At 53.0% G+C, this 19,571-nt stretch overlaps 4 protein-coding genes across 4 annotated transcripts; 1 reads left to right on the forward strand and 3 right to left on the reverse strand.

The window, feature by feature from the left end:
• Positions 1-2,262: 2,262 nt before the first annotated feature.
• Positions 2,263-7,473, reverse strand: DSM5745_07704 (DNA-binding E3 ubiquitin-protein ligase SNT2; the record flags this gene model as incomplete). The annotated part of the gene is made up of 3 exons (XM_026749720.1): positions 2,263-6,061; positions 6,116-6,599; positions 6,696-7,473. The coding sequence occupies 3 exons, from the start codon at positions 7,471-7,473 to the stop codon at positions 2,263-2,265; spliced, it is 5,061 nt and encodes a 1,686-aa protein (XP_026601752.1).
• A 5,610-nt stretch (positions 7,474-13,083) lies between these two features.
• DSM5745_07705 (cytochrome P450) lies at positions 13,084-14,832 on the reverse strand (the record flags this gene model as incomplete). The annotated part of the gene is made up of 4 exons (XM_026749721.1): positions 13,084-13,255; positions 13,317-13,624; positions 13,695-14,167; positions 14,229-14,832. 4 exons carry the CDS (start codon positions 14,830-14,832, stop codon positions 13,084-13,086), a joined length of 1,557 nt encoding a protein of 518 aa, XP_026601753.1.
• An 851-nt stretch (positions 14,833-15,683) lies between these two features.
• DSM5745_07706 (uncharacterized protein) lies at positions 15,684-17,445 on the forward strand (the record flags this gene model as incomplete). Its single annotated transcript, XM_026749722.1, has 3 exons — positions 15,684-15,803; positions 15,882-17,123; positions 17,185-17,445. The coding sequence occupies 3 exons, from the start codon at positions 15,684-15,686 to the stop codon at positions 17,443-17,445; spliced, it is 1,623 nt and encodes a 540-aa protein (XP_026601754.1).
• Positions 17,446-17,546: 101 nt separating this feature from the next.
• Positions 17,547-18,260, reverse strand: DSM5745_07707 (uncharacterized protein; the record flags this gene model as incomplete). Its single annotated transcript, XM_026749723.1, has 1 exon — positions 17,547-18,260. The coding sequence occupies one exon, from the start codon at positions 18,258-18,260 to the stop codon at positions 17,547-17,549; it is 714 nt and encodes a 237-aa protein (XP_026601755.1).
• Between the last annotated feature and the right edge of the window lie 1,311 nt (positions 18,261-19,571).

Below are 19,571 nucleotides of genomic sequence, written 5' to 3' on the forward strand. Positions count from 1 at the left end.
CGAGACAGAACGAACGGCGGGCGGATACGGGGCGGATACGGTGATAATGCGTAATGATGATGGGGCGAGAAGTAATGATAAGATAGGGCGAAGTGAGACAGGAGAGATGATCGGCTAAAGGAAGGACAGTCGAAGTGAGTGAAGCGACAATTTTAGGAATCTATTGAGTGTCTTGAATTGCGTCAGTGACTTGTTCCAGCCTAGGGTTTTGGTCCGAAGGTACATGCAGGCGGCGCAAGCAGTAGGTAGGGTAGGGGCAGTGGACGAGCAGCAGCCGAGGGAACATTGGCGACGAACTGCAGGCGACAGAAGCGCAGGATGGACAATGAGTTTGTTCGCTGCAGTCGTCCACCAGGATTACAGACGAAGGGGGGAGCGGCGCAGGACAGGCGCAGATGCAGACGCAAAAGTCCCTTTCTGAGACAGTTGCAGGCCGCCCGTGGACCGTCGACCAGTCGAAGCGTGGACAGGACGTGGGCGCGAGGCTCGGGATGACGAGCAGGGTACAAGTCTCACTCACACTGATGGATGATAATCAAGGAGGACAAGTAAGGAAAAAGAGAAATCGGCAAAGGAGAGGCAGGAGTCAGAAGCAATTGCTGGCGTGACTGCTGGGGTGTGTGAGAGTCTTCCCACGGGGCGAAATGCGCCCGATCAATAATCTGCCAGCCAAGGAACCTCGAGTCGCAGACAGTCAACCAACACCAACGCTACAGTACCTGCAGTGTAGGATTGGAGGGAGTGCGATGTCGAACGACAAAGATGAGTCCTAGGGCGTCATGGTGGGCCAGCGATAGGGCCAGAGAGTCCAGACGGAGAAAAAAGCCACGAGACGGAGGGCGAGGGAGGAAGGGCGAGGGCGAGGGTGGAGATGGAGAGGGTGAAGATCGATCGGGAGAAAAGTCGACAAAGTTGCACGATGAGTGTGGAGATGGCAGAGTCAGTCAGTCAGTCGGTCGGTCGAGTGACACCTGGCGACGACTGATGAATGGTATTAAAATAGAACGAAGAAAGGGAGGCAGTCAAGTCACTAGTCTACTAGGCAAGGGAGAGAGAGGGAGACGGGAAGGAGAGCGAAGGGGCAAGGATAAGAGCATAAGACAGCAGTCGTCGTAATAATAACAAGAAGAAGAATAGGAGGCCAGACCAGACCAGGCCAGGGTGGTGGTGGGATTATAGCAGCAGCTGCAGAAGAATCAATGATTGATCGTCTTCTGCTGCGCTTCTTCAGCTTCTGCCAGCCTTCCAGAACTTCCGTGACGGTATCTTACGCTACTTACCGCTCCCGCAGCCGGCCGCGGTGTAAACTACGTAAGCCGGGGTAATGCTGAGTGGGCTGGAATTACTTCTTCTAGCCGGATTCTGGAAGCCTCCAGCCGCGATGATGTAACAGAAGGATTCTACGGAATGCACTCACGAATGCACTCTACGAATGCACTTTACAGAAGTATTCGGATATACAGATATATCAGTATCAAGAGCAAAGTATGGGGTACAAGCATGTAAGTTGAGTGGCAAAACCCCGGATGATGTGATTGTGATTGAATCATTTGCACTGAACCTGGGGAACCGACGTTAAGAACAGGCTGTGGACTCGCTCGCAGCAATGTGGCGGACGCCTCTCGCCACTTCTTCCTCATTCGTCACCACGCATCTATAGCCCTGCCTGCTACTTGTTGCTGTATGTACTCCGAGTACACGCAGAATTATCGGAAGAACAGCGTAGCTGAAGCAACCAGACGGGACGGGACCGAGACCGAGCACTGACCTTGACGCAACAAGAGCCAAGGCTGCCTCAAAACATTAGTCCAGGACCGTCTTGGCGATCCCTCGATCCATCGGCTTTCGATCACCTCACTGTCAGAGACTGACGGTTCACTAGATTAAAAAACAGAGTCCATGAACTGTTTGAAGAATTTATATGAATTTATATTTAGTAGACCTCTACCAGAGGAGCCGTCTCCGATCACTAATGTCTCAACTCCAATACAAATGCACATCCGGGCCAGAACCAAGCAACACGGAAAACAGAAAAAGGAAAAAAAAATGCACAAAAGCCATCAGTACCCTGAACTCTTCTCATGCCCGGACGATAAAAATTCTAGAACCATGCTAAGCAATATCCCAAGTCCCGCTTTTTCCCATGCCAGAAAAAAGAAACCAGAGAGGACAAAACAAAAGAAAGAAAAGAATACAGAGATGCGAAAAGATATCATACACGCCCGGTGGGTTTCTAAAGGATCAAACATATGCGGCCTCAGCCTAGGAAAGGAGGTTCTTTAATGACGGGCTGGCGCTGGCTCCAGAGCTGCCGCTCGTCCCGTTCGTGGTCGGTTGCCGGCCACCGTTCATCATCAACGGATCGTCCAGCCTATTTGGTGGGGTTCGACCCCGGCGGTCGATGTGTGCCTGAGAGACGGGCGGTGACCGCGTTGTGCTCATCACGCGCTCAACTGAATACATTCGAGGCGGAGCGCCGCCGTTCAACGCGCTGAGCGAATGCTGCGGGGAGTGCCTCACCATGGTTGCCGGGGCATCAGGCGGTGACGCGGACGGCGCATACGGACGGACTGCTGGCGCTGCTGGTGGGTGCGGCGACATAGCAACCGGTGCATATGGGCTTTGGTGAACTGGGTAGGGCTGGGCAGCAGTGGGGTGCGCACTGCTGGCGTAATGCGACGCAGCAGGGTGAGGCGCTGGAGGCGCGGGAGGCACGGGGGGCACGGGGGGCTGGTAGCCGTTCAGGACGCGCATCGGCGGTGGTGGTGGCCCACTTCGATATGCAGCGGTCGGGACACCGTTTCCATATTCCCGTTCGTATCCCGGAAACCGCTCGGGGCTTGTGTTAACAGGCGGACCAATGGGCCGGGAAATCCCCGCTGGCTGGGGTGGATGACCATGGGAGGTGCCATAAGGATGGCCGTGATAATCCAGTCGAGGTGTGGGCAGGACGGGTGGTGGTCGTGGGGCCGAATAAGGCGACGGTCGCGGTTCCGGAGACGGTGGTTGGACCTTTGGTTTCCTGATATGGCACTTGTGGCACTCATAAACTTGCGAGACTTCCTTAGGACCGATCGTCTCTGGAGAATTATAATCGCCGTTAAGCACAGGAAGAGACGATTGAGAATGTCCATAAAGATAAGGGGGACTCGCTGCTGACGGTGCAACTCCGTTAATTGGCGGCGTCCTATGGCTAGCGGCTGTCCGACGAGATTCAATAGCCCACCATTTGGGACTAGAATCAGTCGAGCAGGTGACGCATTTTCTGTTCGCATCCGCGCCGCCAACTTTCTGCGAAGGACGAGGCTCCGAGTCGATCTCCATCTCATCGGGGTTGTCTTCAGGTGCGGGTCTCTCTCTTGTCATCACAGGTAGAGTAGCGGTACCGTTGACATTAGACGATCGTCGGTTTCCAGACGTTGTGCTGTGATTGGCGGCAACGGCCTGCTGAAGATAAGCAGCTCTCCGAACAGTTCCCGTTATGCTGAGATCCGCTTGCTTATAAGTCCGGACGTACAGCTGGATCGCGTTGAGGCCGTCTTCCGCTGCTTGACCGGTCTCGTGAATGACTCCTGTGACAGCATGATGAGGGCACCAAATCGCCGCAGTCGCTGTACCAACTTCATCCCCGAGTCGAATGCTCGCTGTGCTATCTCTCCTAGAGTTCTTCACCGGCGTCACATCAAACCCAGTCTTGTACCTCGCCTGGAACGCACAGCCAACGTGGAAGCGGGCGTTGCAACCGCTGAAGTGGCAGGAGACACAAGCGCCATTGTTGGACTTGCAAATCTTGCAAATGTCGCGGTACCGATCAGCAGGAATCAGCCCGAACCCCTCGGCAGCCTCGAGTTCCTTGGCATTGCTGAACTTGATTTCAGGCGTCCATACTGCGCAGGCAACGTGAATCCAGTTATTGCCGGCGGTTCGCTTGAGAGCTTCTCGGGGGCCGACTGGCTTGCCCACCGCTTCCTGCTTTTCCCGGTAGAGTTTGATTGCACCTGCTACCAATCCTCGTTCAAGCCTCTCCTTTTCGCGGTCCCTTTCCGTCTTCTTTTTGTGCGTCGTCTTTGGCGCTTCTATCAGCTCATGCTCGGTCCAAGTCACAGGACACAAGACGCATTCGTAAGACGTGGAAATCAGCGGGCTTCGGTCATTTGAGCACGTATCGCACAGCCATTTGACAGTATTTTGCGTGGGACTGACTCCGTAGCAGTTCCGGTGGACGGTTAGACGGCAATCTTTGCATGATAGGTACTGGTCCCCTGTGGGTTCAATCTTGGCGCAAATGGCGCAAGGAAGTGTCTTGGGCACGGGTGGTTCCGGCTCGATTGGCGTTGGCTCTGATACCTTTTCGTTCACGGCCTTTCTCTTCGTGACAGGCTCCACCGAGGTAGCCGCCGAGGTCGTCGTGCTCTCCTTGTCAACTCGGCCCTTCTTCCTGCCATCGACCTGTACTTGCGAGTTCCCGTTTACAGCAACACCAAGCGAAGCTGCGGTAGCGGCTGTGGAGGTACTGATATTAGCAGGTCCGGCTTCCTCGGAAGCAATTAGTTGGGTCAGAAGTTCCTCGTCGAGGCGACGTCGCCATGATTTGTTACCACTTTGACCGATCTTCTTTGCTACTTCATCCACGTTCTCCCACTGGATGCCGTACTTCCTCCACAGAAGAGCACAACGCAAGCAAAGGGCAACGTTGAGCTGTGGGCCCTTGTCCTTTTTCGACCCAGGCTCGCTGGGAACTGTGGTGCCTGGAGGTACTCCGGGGGCGCGTCTCCATTGTCGTGAGGTTCGCGTCAAGCAGAATTTGCACTGGAAGCCACGCTTCTTCTCAGCGGCTTTGTCATTATCGAATGCCGAATCATCGTGGTCGTCCGCGACATCGTCCACGAGCTTGGCGGCGCTGTTTCGCTTCGCCTCTTTCTTGCCCTTTCGACCGCCGTAGTTGCCCCAAACTTGTCGGCCCCTAGGCGTTTTCTTCCACATGTAGTAGTGCCGTACGATCTGGTAATGCGGCACGGTTCCGACGTGTTTGGTGATGTTGCGCCATTCGGATCCGAACTTTGAGACTGCTTGCTCGAAAGCCTTGGCCTCCTCGGGCTTCAGATGGGGTTCCTTCAGGTCCTTGTACTTGTTTACTTGCTTCAACTTTGCAAGCGCTGCGTCAACGTTGAAGCTTTGCGCGTACAGGAGCTCCAAGGCTTTATCGAGAAAATTTGTCGAATGCTTCTCAACACCTAAATCGGGAGCCAACTGTTTCGCGCGCTCCATGTATTCGTCGATAAACTTTTCCCGATCCGCTTGGCTGATATCTGCCCCAGGCCCATCGTCTTCTCCTCTGCTGGGCATTTGTTCTGCAGTAGGCATCTTGAACAGCGTCTCTGTAGTGCGCACTTGTTTTCCGGCTATTAAGACTGGTTCATCTTCGCCTCGGCGGATGAATCCGGCAGGCTCATCGAGTACCCATGTTGGTCGAGCAGCCCGTTCCTTCTTCGCAGCTTCAATGGCAGCAATAGTTTCCTTTGTAAGCCTATTGTCCCTGCGACCTCCAGAGCTCTTCATGTATTTCTTCTTGATTTCGACCGGCTTGACGTATTCCACCGGACGTCCGGGCCACGGGTTCACGATAGCCTGATGCCGAGGTCCCAATCGCGAACTAGCCCGAGGATAAATGCGGTCATCGTAATCAAGCGCATCTTCAACTCGGCAGTGGATCCCCAAGTAGCGATATGGCCACATCCTAGCTTGCGCAATCTGTTCTTCCGTGGCTGGTCGAGGCGCTTCTTCCTCGATCGGTGCGGGGGTACTGCCTGTAGTGCCATTGGGGGCGCCGTTCGCATGTTCTTCTTCCTCCTCTTCAACCATTTCCTCGTCTGCTTCCGGTGCTTCTGAGGCTCCGTCGCCAAGCATGGGCGTGTGTCGAGCCTCGAGTTTCCGCTCCTGCGCTCGGCTACAGGCGGCGCAAGCCCAGGCGAACCCTCGAGCCGGTTTCTTCGTCAACGCTGGTCGGACGCAGTACATGTGATATGTGTTGTGACATACAGCACAATCCACAGAGTCGGTGCTAATCAAACATGTCAATAATCGCTTCTCGTTACGCGCCGAGTGTTAGTCATACTTAGCAGCATATAAACCGCATCGCTTACACGTCTTGACCGCGCTCGTCAGTTCTTTTCGTTTCCCAACTTCGACAAGAACAAATCGCCACCGTTCGTCGAGAACCTTTTTGACGTTTCCGGGGACATTGATTACTTTGCTCGTAGGAATAACTTCGTAGTAGCGGTGGATATACCGGTCAAACATCTTGTCGTACCAGAAACAATCTCGCGTTTTTCGGTAGTCTTCGAGATCTTTAATTTCGGAGGCATGTTTGATCTGACATTTACCACGTAACGACGTAAGCGGACATGTGTCGGAGTGCATCGAGGCGAAGACCAGTCTCGTATCAGCAGCGTTTCGCTGGATGTCACGTGGTCTGTAGTACCAATTGACGCGGAGCGCCTCAATCGGGCCAGATGGCGAATTTTTGTTTGGGAGAAACTCCATTATCCGCGCCAAGTAATAAGGCTCCCCTGGCGGTTCGCAAATCAGATAGACATGTTCTACGCCGCATCAGTGCCGAACTCGAAAATAAAATAAAGGAAATAAAGACAAAGAGTCAAAAGCAAAAAAAAAAATAGGGGAAAAAGCAAACTGACCGTTGATTGAAAATGTAGTGCCATCATCGGCTGTGATTTTACCATTCTTCAAGTGGGAACCCCCATTGTCGAAAGTGACCATGTTCGATTCACCTTGACCTGCAATGACGCCGGGGGCGGCGGTGAAGACTTTCTTGGGGGCATTCTCGTTGGTAGCGTTGGTGGTGGAGCTCGCAGGCTGCTTTCGCTTTCGTGAAGAATTTGATGACGGAGCAGGCTCATCTAGTTTTGCGTGAAAGGACGATGTGCCGGGGATACCGTCTTTGGCAGCCGTGGAGTTGGACCCGTTGGCGGCCGTTAGGCTTTTTCGAGAGCCAGACTTTTCTCCCTCGGGTTTGGTGCCGTTAGTCAGATTAGTGGGAGCACCGCCGCGTTTGTTAGATTTTGAGGCGGGGTTGTGAACCTCCAGGTCGACATCAAGGTCACGGTCCTCGGCGTAGTTGGGCCGGGGAGCAGCATTGCGCCCTCGTGAGCGCGTGCCGTAAGGCGCTGGGGTGGCGGATGTGCTGGGCGGCTCCGTGGCGGTAGCTTCAGAGGGGGATGCGCTAGCCGTCATCGGCCCCGATAGTGAATCATTAACATCGGCAGGAACTTGGAGGGTGGAAGAATCCACAGACCCCCTCCGAGATAACTGGCCAGGGGTAGGCATGCGACGGCTGCCTGCGGCGGGAGGTGCACTGGTGGAGGGAGAGTCGGGCCTCACGTGCGGTTGCTGAGACGGCGATTGAGACTGGGACCGAAAGTGAGACTTTCGGAGCGGTGACCTATCCGAGGACATGGCCAGCCCTCAGACGCGACAAGTAGCGAGAGGCGGTGGGTGACGCTCCTCAGTGCTGCGTTGGTGGTTGACGGGGCACAAGAGATGCAGAAATTCAGCAACGGGCCGTGACGGGGAGACGATCCCTCATCAGATGCAAGTTCACGGGCGATGGGTGGACCGGGAGGTAGTGGACGGCATGGGCCGAGTATCAAGGGGGAAGGGAAAGCGAAAATGAAAAGGAACGTAATGAGTAGAAGAAAAATAAAAGTCACCGCGAAGAGACTGGTGGGAGTACTCAAAACACGAAGGTTGAAGAAGGAAGAAGTGGAAGGTGGATGAGATCCCCGGGGTGGTCCAGTCCAGCAAGGGCGTTGGAGGGATGCCGATGGTGGCTATTGGAAACCCAACCCACCAAGAGATGAGGATATCAAGTTGACAATCACAACCTTAGACTTCCAACAACCACCTGCTCGGGACGGAGATGTGGATGTGGCAATGTGGAGACGCGACGGGGGAGATATGTGAGAGGGAAGTGGGAGGGAGAGGGAGGGAGGGAGGGATAAGTGAGGTCGAAAGAGAGAAGAGAGGAAGGAAAGAAGAAGTGGATGGCGAGAGTCTAGAAGGTGAACAGTAGGTAGGGAATTGGACTAGCGGCGGTGGAAGCCAAACAAGAGGAACGGGCTCTCGTGGGGGGGAGTCGATAAGAATAATAATAAGAATGTGAGTAACCCAGTGATCGTCTCGAGTGCAATGCAGCAACAGTTGATACTAGAACACTCTATCTAGCACTCTAGTCTACCCAACGAACTGACGGGGATTGGGTGGTAGACTGGCGAATGTGATGGGCAGGCCGAGGATGATGCAGATGCAGAGCGGAAGAGAAAGAAGAGCAGAAAGAGAAAGATAGAAGAAGTGGGAGTGGAAATGGAAATGGAAGCGGAAGAAGAATCAGTAGAGCCGTCCAGGATCCCGACCACTCCACGGCCTCGCCCCTAGTCCCAATAAGTTAATATGACGGATCCTCCATCCACTGCACTGGATGATGATTCTCTCCTTGCGATCCTCGAGACTCGGGTCAAGCGTCCCAACTGTCTGGCTGGGCCCGCCGGGAGTGCTAGTAGTCTGTCTTATGTACCCTAGGGCAGCCGGCCAGTATTGGGTCTGAACAAGGTATGAACTATGAAGCCTTGCTCGTCAAACGGCTGGGAGATCTACGTGTACGACTGTGACCAGAACAAAACAATCAGGGATTGGAGGGATGGGATATTGGTGGTTCTGCGAGGGAGCGAGAGTGTGTGGGCCGAGCCACCCGATGTGAGAACGAACTGAAGAATGGTGATGATGCCGGGGATCCCAGAGGCTGCCGACTGAGTCTGCCGCTGCCGTGCTATGCTAAACCGAACAGAAAGGATTTGCCTGCCAAAGGACTGGAGTCTGAACGCAGAATCGGCAGAGCAGTGGAATGGAACGCATGTTGGCCGGTGGCGCATCGTGTTTGGGGGACAATGGAAGGGTGTCGGATGCCAAGTCTATATATGCGCTGCCCAGGGTCGCTGACTCGGGGACCAGCCTATCGCCAGATTGGGACTACTCCCGCTCTTGATTTGTTGTTGCAGCTCTAGCGGGATGGTCTGTCTTGACTCCGATTTGCGAGTCGATCCAGGCCAGCTGCGTCTGTACTTTGTCGCAGCTGGTCGCAGGTAGACTATATGATGACCCCATATCGCGAGCCCAAGACGAAGCTGAGGCAGCGCAGTCCGTTTAGCAATGGTACCTTTCGGCAATGTGTCATCATCATTACGCTACGAGTCCATAAAAGGAGCACCAGCGACACAGATGCCAGGAGGGGTCCGGTGCTCTTGTGCGACTGCAAAGCTGACTATAGGGAACTGCAGCCAATATCCCCGAGAGCGATGCCGATTTGCCAGTCGTTGCCAGTCTCGCGATGGTTCATGTCTCAAGCATAAGACTAAAGAGCCTCGATATTATTTTTGTAGTTGTGCAGGTTCCATCTGAGAGTGTGCCGTAGGCTAAATATATGAACGTGCGAACCCACCGGGACAAGAAGCCGACCTATATTCTCTAGAGACGAGTTTATCATCTTCTATATAGATAGCAACCCAGATCTACTCTTGTGTTGAATCGCATCCAAAGAACAAAGATGGTCACACCGCTAGGAACAACAATGCAAGCCGTGGCTAGGTTCTGGCTTCCTCGACCGGTCGAGGTTGACAGAAGGGTTGGTGGACATTCCCCGCGAACCGGGTCCGTCTTGGCTCACCGTTTAGCGGGTGAGACCGTGAGAGTGATATCGGCACATTCTTCCTTGTTAACAACTTACCAGGGGAAATAATAAACGGCAGTACCATATCGACTCAAGACACACTCTTGAAGTGCTGTTCCGTTTGCCCGGTCGGTGATGCTCCGTAGGACTGGTAGCGCGTCACGGACGGGAGTAAGTGTGGTTCCATCCAACCCCTTTATTCAATAGGGCATTTTGAAGAATAATCCGGCGGACGTTGATTTGACGGCGTCTTGTGTCTCACTCTCTCTTCGCCGTATTTGGTTAAAGGGTGCCGGATCCGCGATTAGATCGACCGGTGCCGCCGATTGCTGAGCTTTTCAGAATGGAGCATGGGAGGGATGCTAGGCTAGAGGGGAAAAACGGTTGAGCTGAGTTTTAAAACGGACTGCGACAAGAGTTCTCTGACATCCAAGCGAGACTATGTATTATAAGCGTTGCACAGGATGGGATCTCAGGATGTTTGCTGCTGCTCTGCCTCGTGGCAGATTTACGCGCGGCAGATCACCGCTGTTCTCCCCGAGTCCGAGACACCCGTGGCTGAAGGCTTGAAACTCACTCGGTGGATTGAATCAGTATCATCTCGCTTCTCTCGCCTCATCGGAGCCCAAATAAGCCAAAAGCATGACTGCAGTGCGCCGAGCTGTAAGCGAGGGAGATAAGATAGACGTTCTGCATCAAGGGGCACTGGGCAGTCCGTAACCTTGGAAGAACTGGCGAACGCTGCATTAGTGCAGATCAGAGCGGCCATCATGTGATTGGACCAAGTTCGTCTAGCATTGACAAGGATTGCGACAGTCCTAGGCCATTGTGTATCCTTGAGCCTTGACCGAGTTTTCTCTCGTCAAATTGTCAGATAGATACCAGCTGCAGCCTTCCGCCTCGTCGATGTTTGCTGGAGGTTGGTGCAGAGTCAGTGACGACTACTGTGGTGGGGCTGGGAGGGTCCCAATGGATCGGTGGATCGCCGCCGCTTTGCTTCAGGCGCAGGTTGAAGCCTCAAGGATCAGGCAGCAAGGCTTCTGCGATCAGGAACGCCCGCATTGCGCACGGAAGCTGGGAAAAAGCAATTCTACCAATATTACTGGACTGCGCTTACATGATGCAGCGGTCTAGATCGATCAGGCTAGTGCATCTGGTGGTGATTGGCCAAGGCCGAGATTACGCCGTGGCGTCTAAAAGCCTAGAGTTATTGCCTTGTGATTCAGGCAGAAGTGGCTCCTTTGCCGAGCCCGCGTGGCTGCCGCCCATAACATAACATTACTACCCAGACTGCTCTTGCTATGAACATCTATGCTTTTATTTATCTCCACGTACAACTCGTCGTCGGCCATGATTTAACTGACAATTCGATGCTGCCCATGAATGGGCAAGTCGCACTTTTGCCTGGAGGCTCGTTGACCAGCCGCAGCAGCCACAGCCATAATACGTATGTCTGCTCACGGACAACCATCACTTGAAACAAGTGGCTTTCAAACATCTCTCAATATCGCCCGTCAGCAGCCTACGTCGTAGTCCCGTTGGCTGGCCAGAAACAGCTCCCTAGCGGTTCTTGAAAAGTTGAAATGAGGATACAAACGGCCCCAGCTCTCATATCAATGGGATCTCACGTCAGAACGGCCCCAACGCTCAAGCAGTGGATTCTGTTTAGCCTCAGTTGCATCTCCCAGGAGCCGCCTGATCATTAACGAGATACGCATGACAAGAAACAAAGGTTAGATTCTTCCTCGCAGTCGGCTCAAGGCCCTCTCCATTCATTGGATCATCCGAACTGCGGACTGCCTGCCCGGTTCTCCTATGGCCAATTTTGCTGCTGGCGTCATCAGCAATCGCCAATGGCAGAAATCATGCCTGTTCGGCAAGGGCCTCCCTCGAAGGGAAGTGTCACTTGATTTACACTGCACCTGTTGGAGATGGAAATCTCTTGTGGCCGATGCCCTCATGCTGAAGCGTATCATCGAGGATTCACGCACAAGGCAATTCTGATTCTTTTATGTGTCGCTTTGATGCAAGAGGAACTCGGGAGAGTTGTTGATGCCGGACGCCAGCCATCATCATTGAGGAAAGATGCAAAAGATTATTCATGTTTCTCACTTCTTCGGTGGAAGCCTGATTACCGTTTCTTGTACCGATACAGATATTGCGTACTACACTCGGAGAGAGCCCTACCATCTCGACGAGTATCATCCTCGATCAGCCGCCCAATATCTAATAACTTCAGCATACCGAATTGTGGACAGAGTGTGGCAACTACAGACTTCTGTCAACCTACCACCCGGTCATCGTGGACAAGTATCTTGTTTATGATAATGCGATGGTACCTGGCAGCAACATCAAGGCAAATGTTCCAAAAAATCCTGAAGCTGACAGCCTCTGGAGGATCTTCCTAAATGAAGCTATACCTCCCCAGTTCACACTCAGAGCTGAGCTTCGACATCTAAGCAACTGACAAACGCGACGTTGAATGAAACGATAACCATGGCCGATTGCCACGGCCACTGCAGTGTACGTTGACTTGGTCTTTCGTGGCAGTAGAATGGCTTTCAAGTCAACGCTGCGCTACTTGCGAGGTAATCCCCGGTCCAGCGACTCTTAGGGCGAGGGTCCTGGTAGGCGTCTTGACCTTCTGACAGAGCTCCGCCCGAGATTCGGCCATTCGGTCACGATGGCTTGACGCACGGTGTGCGCATCTGGGTTCCAGCTTTCAGCTTCCCAGCTTTCCAGTGGTGGACTGGAGTTCACGAAGTCAGAGAGATTGCGGTCGCGGTGGTGTTGTGCTCGGTTAGGTGGTTGGGCGATGAGCTTTGTGCTGCGGGACGATGGGAGGTTTACACGAGGACATGTTGACTGGTAATGGTAAGGCTCTATGTAGATGTGACGATGAATAGAGACGATACTGAGATTAAGTTGAAGGGCGGACGGGGCAGACTCCTATATCCTGGCGCGGCGCAACCACTCTGACACTCTGATCCTGTCTACTCGCCCACCTGCATAACTACTAAAAATGCCCTGGACAATGAGACTAGATACCAGGTGGGAAGAGACGGACGGTTTCAGCCACTGTTGGATGTATAGATGGTCGGCTAGACCGCGTTTTATTTCCGAGAGCGAGAGCAGAGGCCTACCCTACCCAATACCGAGCCCTAACTACAGGCCAGGGACGCTACAAGCGCAAAGCCATTCTCCCTTCTTGCTATATGTCCTTGCATTTTACCCCTATGGCGATCATGTTCGTGGACAGAGTAATGTTCGCATACCGCTAGGAATGAGTGTGATGGATGGTAGGCCAGCCATCCATTCAGTACAGCCCCATCCTCATCCCTCACTTAGAACTTCTCCTCTGTATAAAAGGTGCTCATCCGGTACTTGGTCTCTCCCTCATACCTCTCCAGATCAGAGAGCGCCTGTTTCCCCTCCCGTTCAATCGAATTCTTGATCTCCTCGCTCCGCGGCGTAATCCTGCATTCGAAGGGACTAGGACGCATATTGAGGCCGTTGCTGTCAGGGCCCAAGTCAGTCACCACTAACTCCCATCCGGAAAAAGGGTGAAAATACATACGTATAATCGAAAATATCAACCTGGACTTCTTGCCCTTTCTCGTCTAGCGCTTTCTCAAACCGAAACCCCCAGAGCAATCGTGCAATCGTAATGAACGTCCCTTGCTCTGCGAGACCCTGGCCACTACACACTCTTCTCCCCCAGCCGAAGGTCATATACCCCTTCTCAGAGGGGAAGGGTCTAGCGTCAGGACTGTCGGGTAGAAAGCGTGATAGTTTGAACCGGTCCGGTTCGGGAAATTCGCGACTATGGTGGTGGATCGCCCAGATGTTGCCTTGGATCCAGGTATGCGCTGGGATGTGATACCCCTGAAGTAATGTAATGAGTTAGAGGGACGCAGGCGGACGAGGTAAAGCAGGAATAAGGAGTCAAGCGCACCTTATAGATGTCATCCTTGACAGGCGCATGAGGCTGGCCTCCAATAACAGCAACGCTCCTCCACCTCAGGACCTCTTTCACAAATGCCTTGACGTAGGGGAGATCCCTTTCATCCTCGAAGTCTGGACTGCGATGCGGTCCAACAACACGGTCAAGTTCCTCCCACGCAGGCGGCAAGGTTTCCGGGAATGCAACGCACGCGAGCACGAACGTCACGAGCGTCGAGGACGAGGTGTCACTTCCGGCGCCGAAGAGGTTTCCGGCTAGTGAGGAGATCTCGAGTTTGGACAGGTTGTGCTTTGGCGCGTGGGTAAAGAGCGTTGTAGCATAGCATTCTGTGTCAGGCGTTGATTTTGCCGTGGGATTGTCCGCGGCTTCCTGGGCGAGTGCGTAGAAGAAGGGTCTGCCACGGCCGTCGCTTCTGCCCAGTCCCTTTTTATAGGGAGCTATGGCGTTGGGGAATTTGGCAAGCCCTATTCCAGTCAGACAAACACTTCTCAAGCCGGAGAAACCAAGAGCAACAGGTAGACGTACAAGGAAAACTCTCCATCAGCATCGGAAATTCCTTCCCTGGCACATTTAACTCCGCAGCCCTCTGCATCACAGCAATAACTTCTGTTATGATCGGATCGTCTGAGCGGGCGACCCTCCTCCCAAACCCAATGATGGAGACAACGCTCGTCGCATACCGTTCGAAATGCTTGACATAGTCTTTGGGCGTCGATAACAAGTCCCGTGCGATGACTTTGCTCTCGTCATTCTGGAACCCCCGGTATTTGCGGACTTGCTGCAGTCCCACCCCAATATGCGTAAGCTTTCTATGCAATCGCCACCGATCTCCGTAGTACATGTTTACCATGTTGGACTGGCCAGCCCCGAGCTCGGCGAATACGACCATCCGGGGGCGAGAGGAGTATATTGCGGCGCGCTTGTCGAGGATCTCATGGGCTGTCCAAGCGTCGTTGAGCCAGATTGTGGGGCGGCGGCCGGTCCAGAAAGTTATCAATGGACTGCCATATTCCTCTGAGAGATGTTCGAAGTATATCCAGGGTTTATTAGATGGGAGGAGGTGCGTGTTGCCAATGAGAGGGAGGGGAAAAGGGCCGGGAGGCTGAATTGACGTTAGGATTGAAATCATGATTTGGTTAGGAGAGTCAAGAAGGACTTGCCATTCTAGAACGCAGGTATAGCATATACCCATAGTCTACTAAGACGGCTAGGCCGACAAGGAAGAGCAGCGAAGGCAGAGCAGCGGTTAGGGTTTTGTTCCATGCCGGGTGGCTGAGGATGCGCTGGCCTTGGATAAGGGCAGCAAGCTGCTCAAGAGTCTCGACAATCATCTTCAATTCTCTCTGAACACGACTGTCTTCCCAGTGACCGGAGTTTCGTCAATATAAAAGGCTTCCCGCATGCACGCCTCGGCTAAACTGCCACCGAATGGCTGCTAACCCCGAGGGGTATCTCCATAGATAGAGACAATAGGCCGCTCTATACGTCCTCCTGTTCATCGGGGCAGCCCCACATCATGTTTTCTTTGTTCTGCAGTGATAGCGTACTCTCCTTGGGATGAGAGATCACGGCTATGGCGGGTAAATCTGATAGCCCCCGCAGCCCCAGACTCGAAGGATGCGCGGGGGTTGTGGGGGATCGACGCTAATATGGACGTAGCAGGAGCAGCGCATTTGATTGAGTCATGCACCTTGCATTTCACAGCCTTCACTGACAGCTTTGCGAATCAAAGGCTGGTGGGGATACCCTTTCACAGAGCCACCGGCATATTCTCTGATCCCTTGATAGCCGGCGGTGTGGAGATGTCTGAGGTAGAAGTACCTGCACCCTGCCCTACCAACCCCATACTATCTATGAACTATTCGACTCCGTCCAAGGCTCTGTCCTATCGACAGCTCTGAAGCCATCATGGCAGACAACATCAACTCGACAACGTTGTGGCAAAACCGCAAATGCCTCTTCCTATGCTGTCTAGTCTCAATGGCGAACCTGCAGTATGGGCTCGATCTTGCCGCCGTCGGAGCCTTGCAGGCCATGCCCGGTTTTCTCAAGGTCTTTGGGTACCCTGATCCCGCAGCTGAGGGGGGTTACGCTATTGACGTAAGTCGCACGTTCTGACATCTAATCGCACTCCGTTATAGGTGTATCTAAGCAGGGTCAATGCTGATATGCCTGCAGAGCACCGTCCAACAACTGATAACGTCCCTTCTAACCCTCGGCTCATTCGTATCATCCCTTGTGGCTGGTGCATTCTCCTCGTACCTCGGACGCAAACAAGCCTTATGGCTCGCGTGCATCGTAAACGCAGTCGCCTGTGGGATCCAGATCGGAGCACCATCCGCAGGCGTACTCTATGTCGGCCGTCTTTTGCTGGGGTTTGCAAACGGGTTCCTGGTAACATTCTCCAACATCTATACAGCCGAAGCGTCGCCGGCTCATATGCGCGGCGTTATGGTGGCCCTGTTCGCATACTGGGTCAACATAGGAAGTATCATCGGTGCAGCTGTTGACAACAAGACCAAAGAGAGGATAGACAAGCTCTCGTACAGAATCCCGCTCGCCTGTCTGTATATTGTTCCCGCGTTCCTGTTTGTGGCGTTGTTCTTTGTGCCGGAGAGTCCGAGGTGGTTGCTTGTGAGAGGGAGGGAAACGGACGCAAGGAAGGCGCTTGAACAGCTGCGAGGGAAGAGTTATGCTGCGCTGCGAGCCGAGTCCTCATCAACGTCCGAGAACAAAAATAACAGTGAAATAGCCCCGACATTCCTGGAGATGGAATGGGCCGAGATGGTCCAAGGTGTCGAAGAAGAGAAACGGGAGCGGGGCAGTGTCGCGGCACTGGACATGTTCCAAGGTGCCTCTTTCCCTTTTCGTCTCTTGCTTCCGGTAGGGTCCTCTGCTGACCTTCACTTGCCAGGAGTCGATCTCCGCCGCACCCTCCTCTGCTACAGCATGATAGCCTGCCAAACCGCCTCAGGCGTGTGGTTCCTAATCGGTTATCAGACATATTTCTTCACTGTAACCGGTATTACAAAGCCATTTGAGTACTCAATAATGAATACCTGGTTTGGCTTCCTGGGCTGCAACATTGGCATCTATGCAATCCGGTCACTGGTCGGCCGGCGCGCAATCCTCATTATCGGCGCAGTAGGCTGCGGACTCTGCCAGCTGGCCAGCGCGATTGCGGGATCAATCGATCCCAATTCACTATCAACGGGACGAGTTCTTGTCGCCTTTACGGCCCTATTCATGTTCTTCTATAATGGCTGCGTCGGGGCCGCGAGTTACCCTGTTGCAACGGAGCTGGTGAGCTCGAGACTCCGCGCTTGGACGGTTGGCACAGCGACAAGTTTGGGTTATCTGCTGGCTTGGTTGACGAACTTTTGCACGCCATATTTCATTAATCCAGAGCATCTGGACTGGGTAAGCCGTCCTCGCCTTTGCTTTGCTAAGGCGTCGGTAGTTTCAGCTAACGTCGGTATAGGGCGCCAAGTATGGCTATATCTGGGCTGGATCGAATCTCGCCAGCGTGATCTTTTTCTACTTCTCCATTCCGGAGATGAAAGGCCGCTCATTGGAGGAGTTAGACGAAATCTTTGCAGCGAGGGTGCCAGCGAGGAAGTTCAGAGGGTACCAGTGTCTCATCACAGAGACAGCAAGGATAAAGGCTGTCAATACGGAGGCGAAGGGGTTGAGTAGAGAGCCAGATTGGGTAAAAAAGGAAAGTGTGGTGCATGTGGAATAGCTCTTGGCCTTGCTCGATTTGATGTTGTATATCCGTCAGGATAATAGCTCTAGAGACCCCTTGACGGCGGATTTCGATCACCTAACAGAAAATCAAGCCTTCTAGACTAGAGACGCGGACCAAACTGCAAGCTCCGGTACGGGCAACTTCTCAGTGTCAGCCTCGGACACCGGACTCTCACTCCTCACCCGCAATCCCGGTTTCTGACCCAAGGACAAGTACATGCTAAGAAAGTAACTCCCTCCCTCTTTCAAATACGTCTCGCCCTGCGGCTCCCCCGCCAGAACGAGCCTTTCCAGTCCACAAAACTCCTCCGAGTACCAGAGCGGATGACCCTCAGGGTCAGTCCCGTAGTCGGTATTCCATTTAGAACCTGGACCATCCCAAGGGCCTGCTGCTGTATCGCCACCATGCTGTCTATGGTAGGCATGAAAGTTGAACCCGTTGCAAATGGCGCTGGGGACGTGCAGGACATTTTCGAGCACAATTGTTCTGGTCAGCGCCCCTCTCCTCGGAATAGACCGCACCTGCAGCTTGACAGTGCCGATACCCGCGACGTAGGTTGAGCCACCGAAAATATCGCAGGGTACTTCCCTGCCGATTCGGCGGTACGTCGAGAAAGAAGAGCGGTTCTTCGCGTAGTGGCATGTGCCACTGACGAGCATCCAGTCGTAGCAGCGGCGACGGGGTGCAGGGTTTGGGCGTGGGCTCTCTTGGCCGCGCTGCGTTTTCTCTTGTTCGCGTTGCAATTTCTCTTGCTGGCGTTGTTTCTTCAGCGCTTTCATTTGCTTTGAGAATTCGCCGATTTCGCCCATGTTGTTGGTTGGTTTGGTATAGTGTTAATGGCGATGTAAGGGGAGATTTTTGCGCGTTTTGGTCACTCGTTCGAAGTCCGGTTATAGGGTAGAGCAGATTCCGACGAGCGTTGAATGTGAACGCAAAAGACGCAGGATTGGTTTTTGGAGGAGGTCGGGGTGACTATAAATTTAATGGATGTATGTTGCCGCCTGGTGGAGAACGCAGTCTTTTTTCTGGCCACTCGGACCCTTCATCGAACTACGGGTTGAATGAAAATGTCATAGGGTTTGATGATTGATCATGATTCATGAAAGAACTAGGATGATCCCTGATGGGATTTAACTATTAATACTAAGCAATCAAACGGCCATAGAAAGCACTAGTAACTCTGATTCCTAGCCATGGCGGGGTCGACAAACAGAGGGACCTTGCACCTCCGAAGGCCTTCTGGCTATCGACACCTTCCCGGGCCAGTTGCCCTCCGATTTTCGCTTTTGGAGGTACATAGATGATAGGTATGTTGTTGTATGAGTTCTCATATTTGAGTTCTCGTATCAATCCACATGTCGCGCAATGCTTCACTATTCCGGTGAAGGAATTCGGCTTTGCAATGTTTCGAGAAGCTCGGAATGTCTATATAAACCCCTAGTTAGCTCTAGCTTTTGAAGAACATCTCGCTCCTTCCTCATTCTACTCCCTAGCATTCGATCGACATCATTCCTGGTCAGTACGGTATTTGAAGAGCCACATATGCAGTGACACAAAGAGTCAGACAACCGGCCGGAGTGATGTAGGTAGAGGCTCCAGAGTCCAGACGTCTATCACTATCATCTCTTTGGTAAGATACCAAACCAAGTGGATCATTCTTTGATGGCCAACATACTTAGTTCTAGTTCCTCAATCCATCATTCACAGTCGTAGTAACGTACGATACGGCATTGACCGCGTCTAGCAACCTTGGAAGTTGCGAGCTAGTACAATCTCGCGTCGGCTGGACAGAAATCTGTCAAGCCATACAGATGGAAGATATCGGAATCGGGCCCTTGACTTAGCGAATGATCGAACCCTGGGTTTGTGCCATAATAGTCTCAATCTCCAGTTTGGTATCGTACAAAAGCAACCTTTTGAGCTGCGGTTGTTAAGTATTCACGCTTTCCCTTGGGTCAATGTGGCGTATAATCGTTAGGTATGTAGACTCGAACGTAGAAGGAGACCTTGCAGCATATTATTCTAAGACAATTGCTTGAACACTGAAACACCAGTCAGCTTGACACTTTGAAGGTGGAGGCCATCTATTTCTCACTTCACTCCCTCTTACTTGTCGTAGC

This window comes from Aspergillus mulundensis (genome assembly GCF_003369625.1).
Source record: "Aspergillus mulundensis strain DSM 5745 chromosome Unknown scaffold_8, whole genome shotgun sequence".
Taxonomy (NCBI): domain Eukaryota; kingdom Fungi; phylum Ascomycota; class Eurotiomycetes; order Eurotiales; family Aspergillaceae; genus Aspergillus; species Aspergillus mulundensis.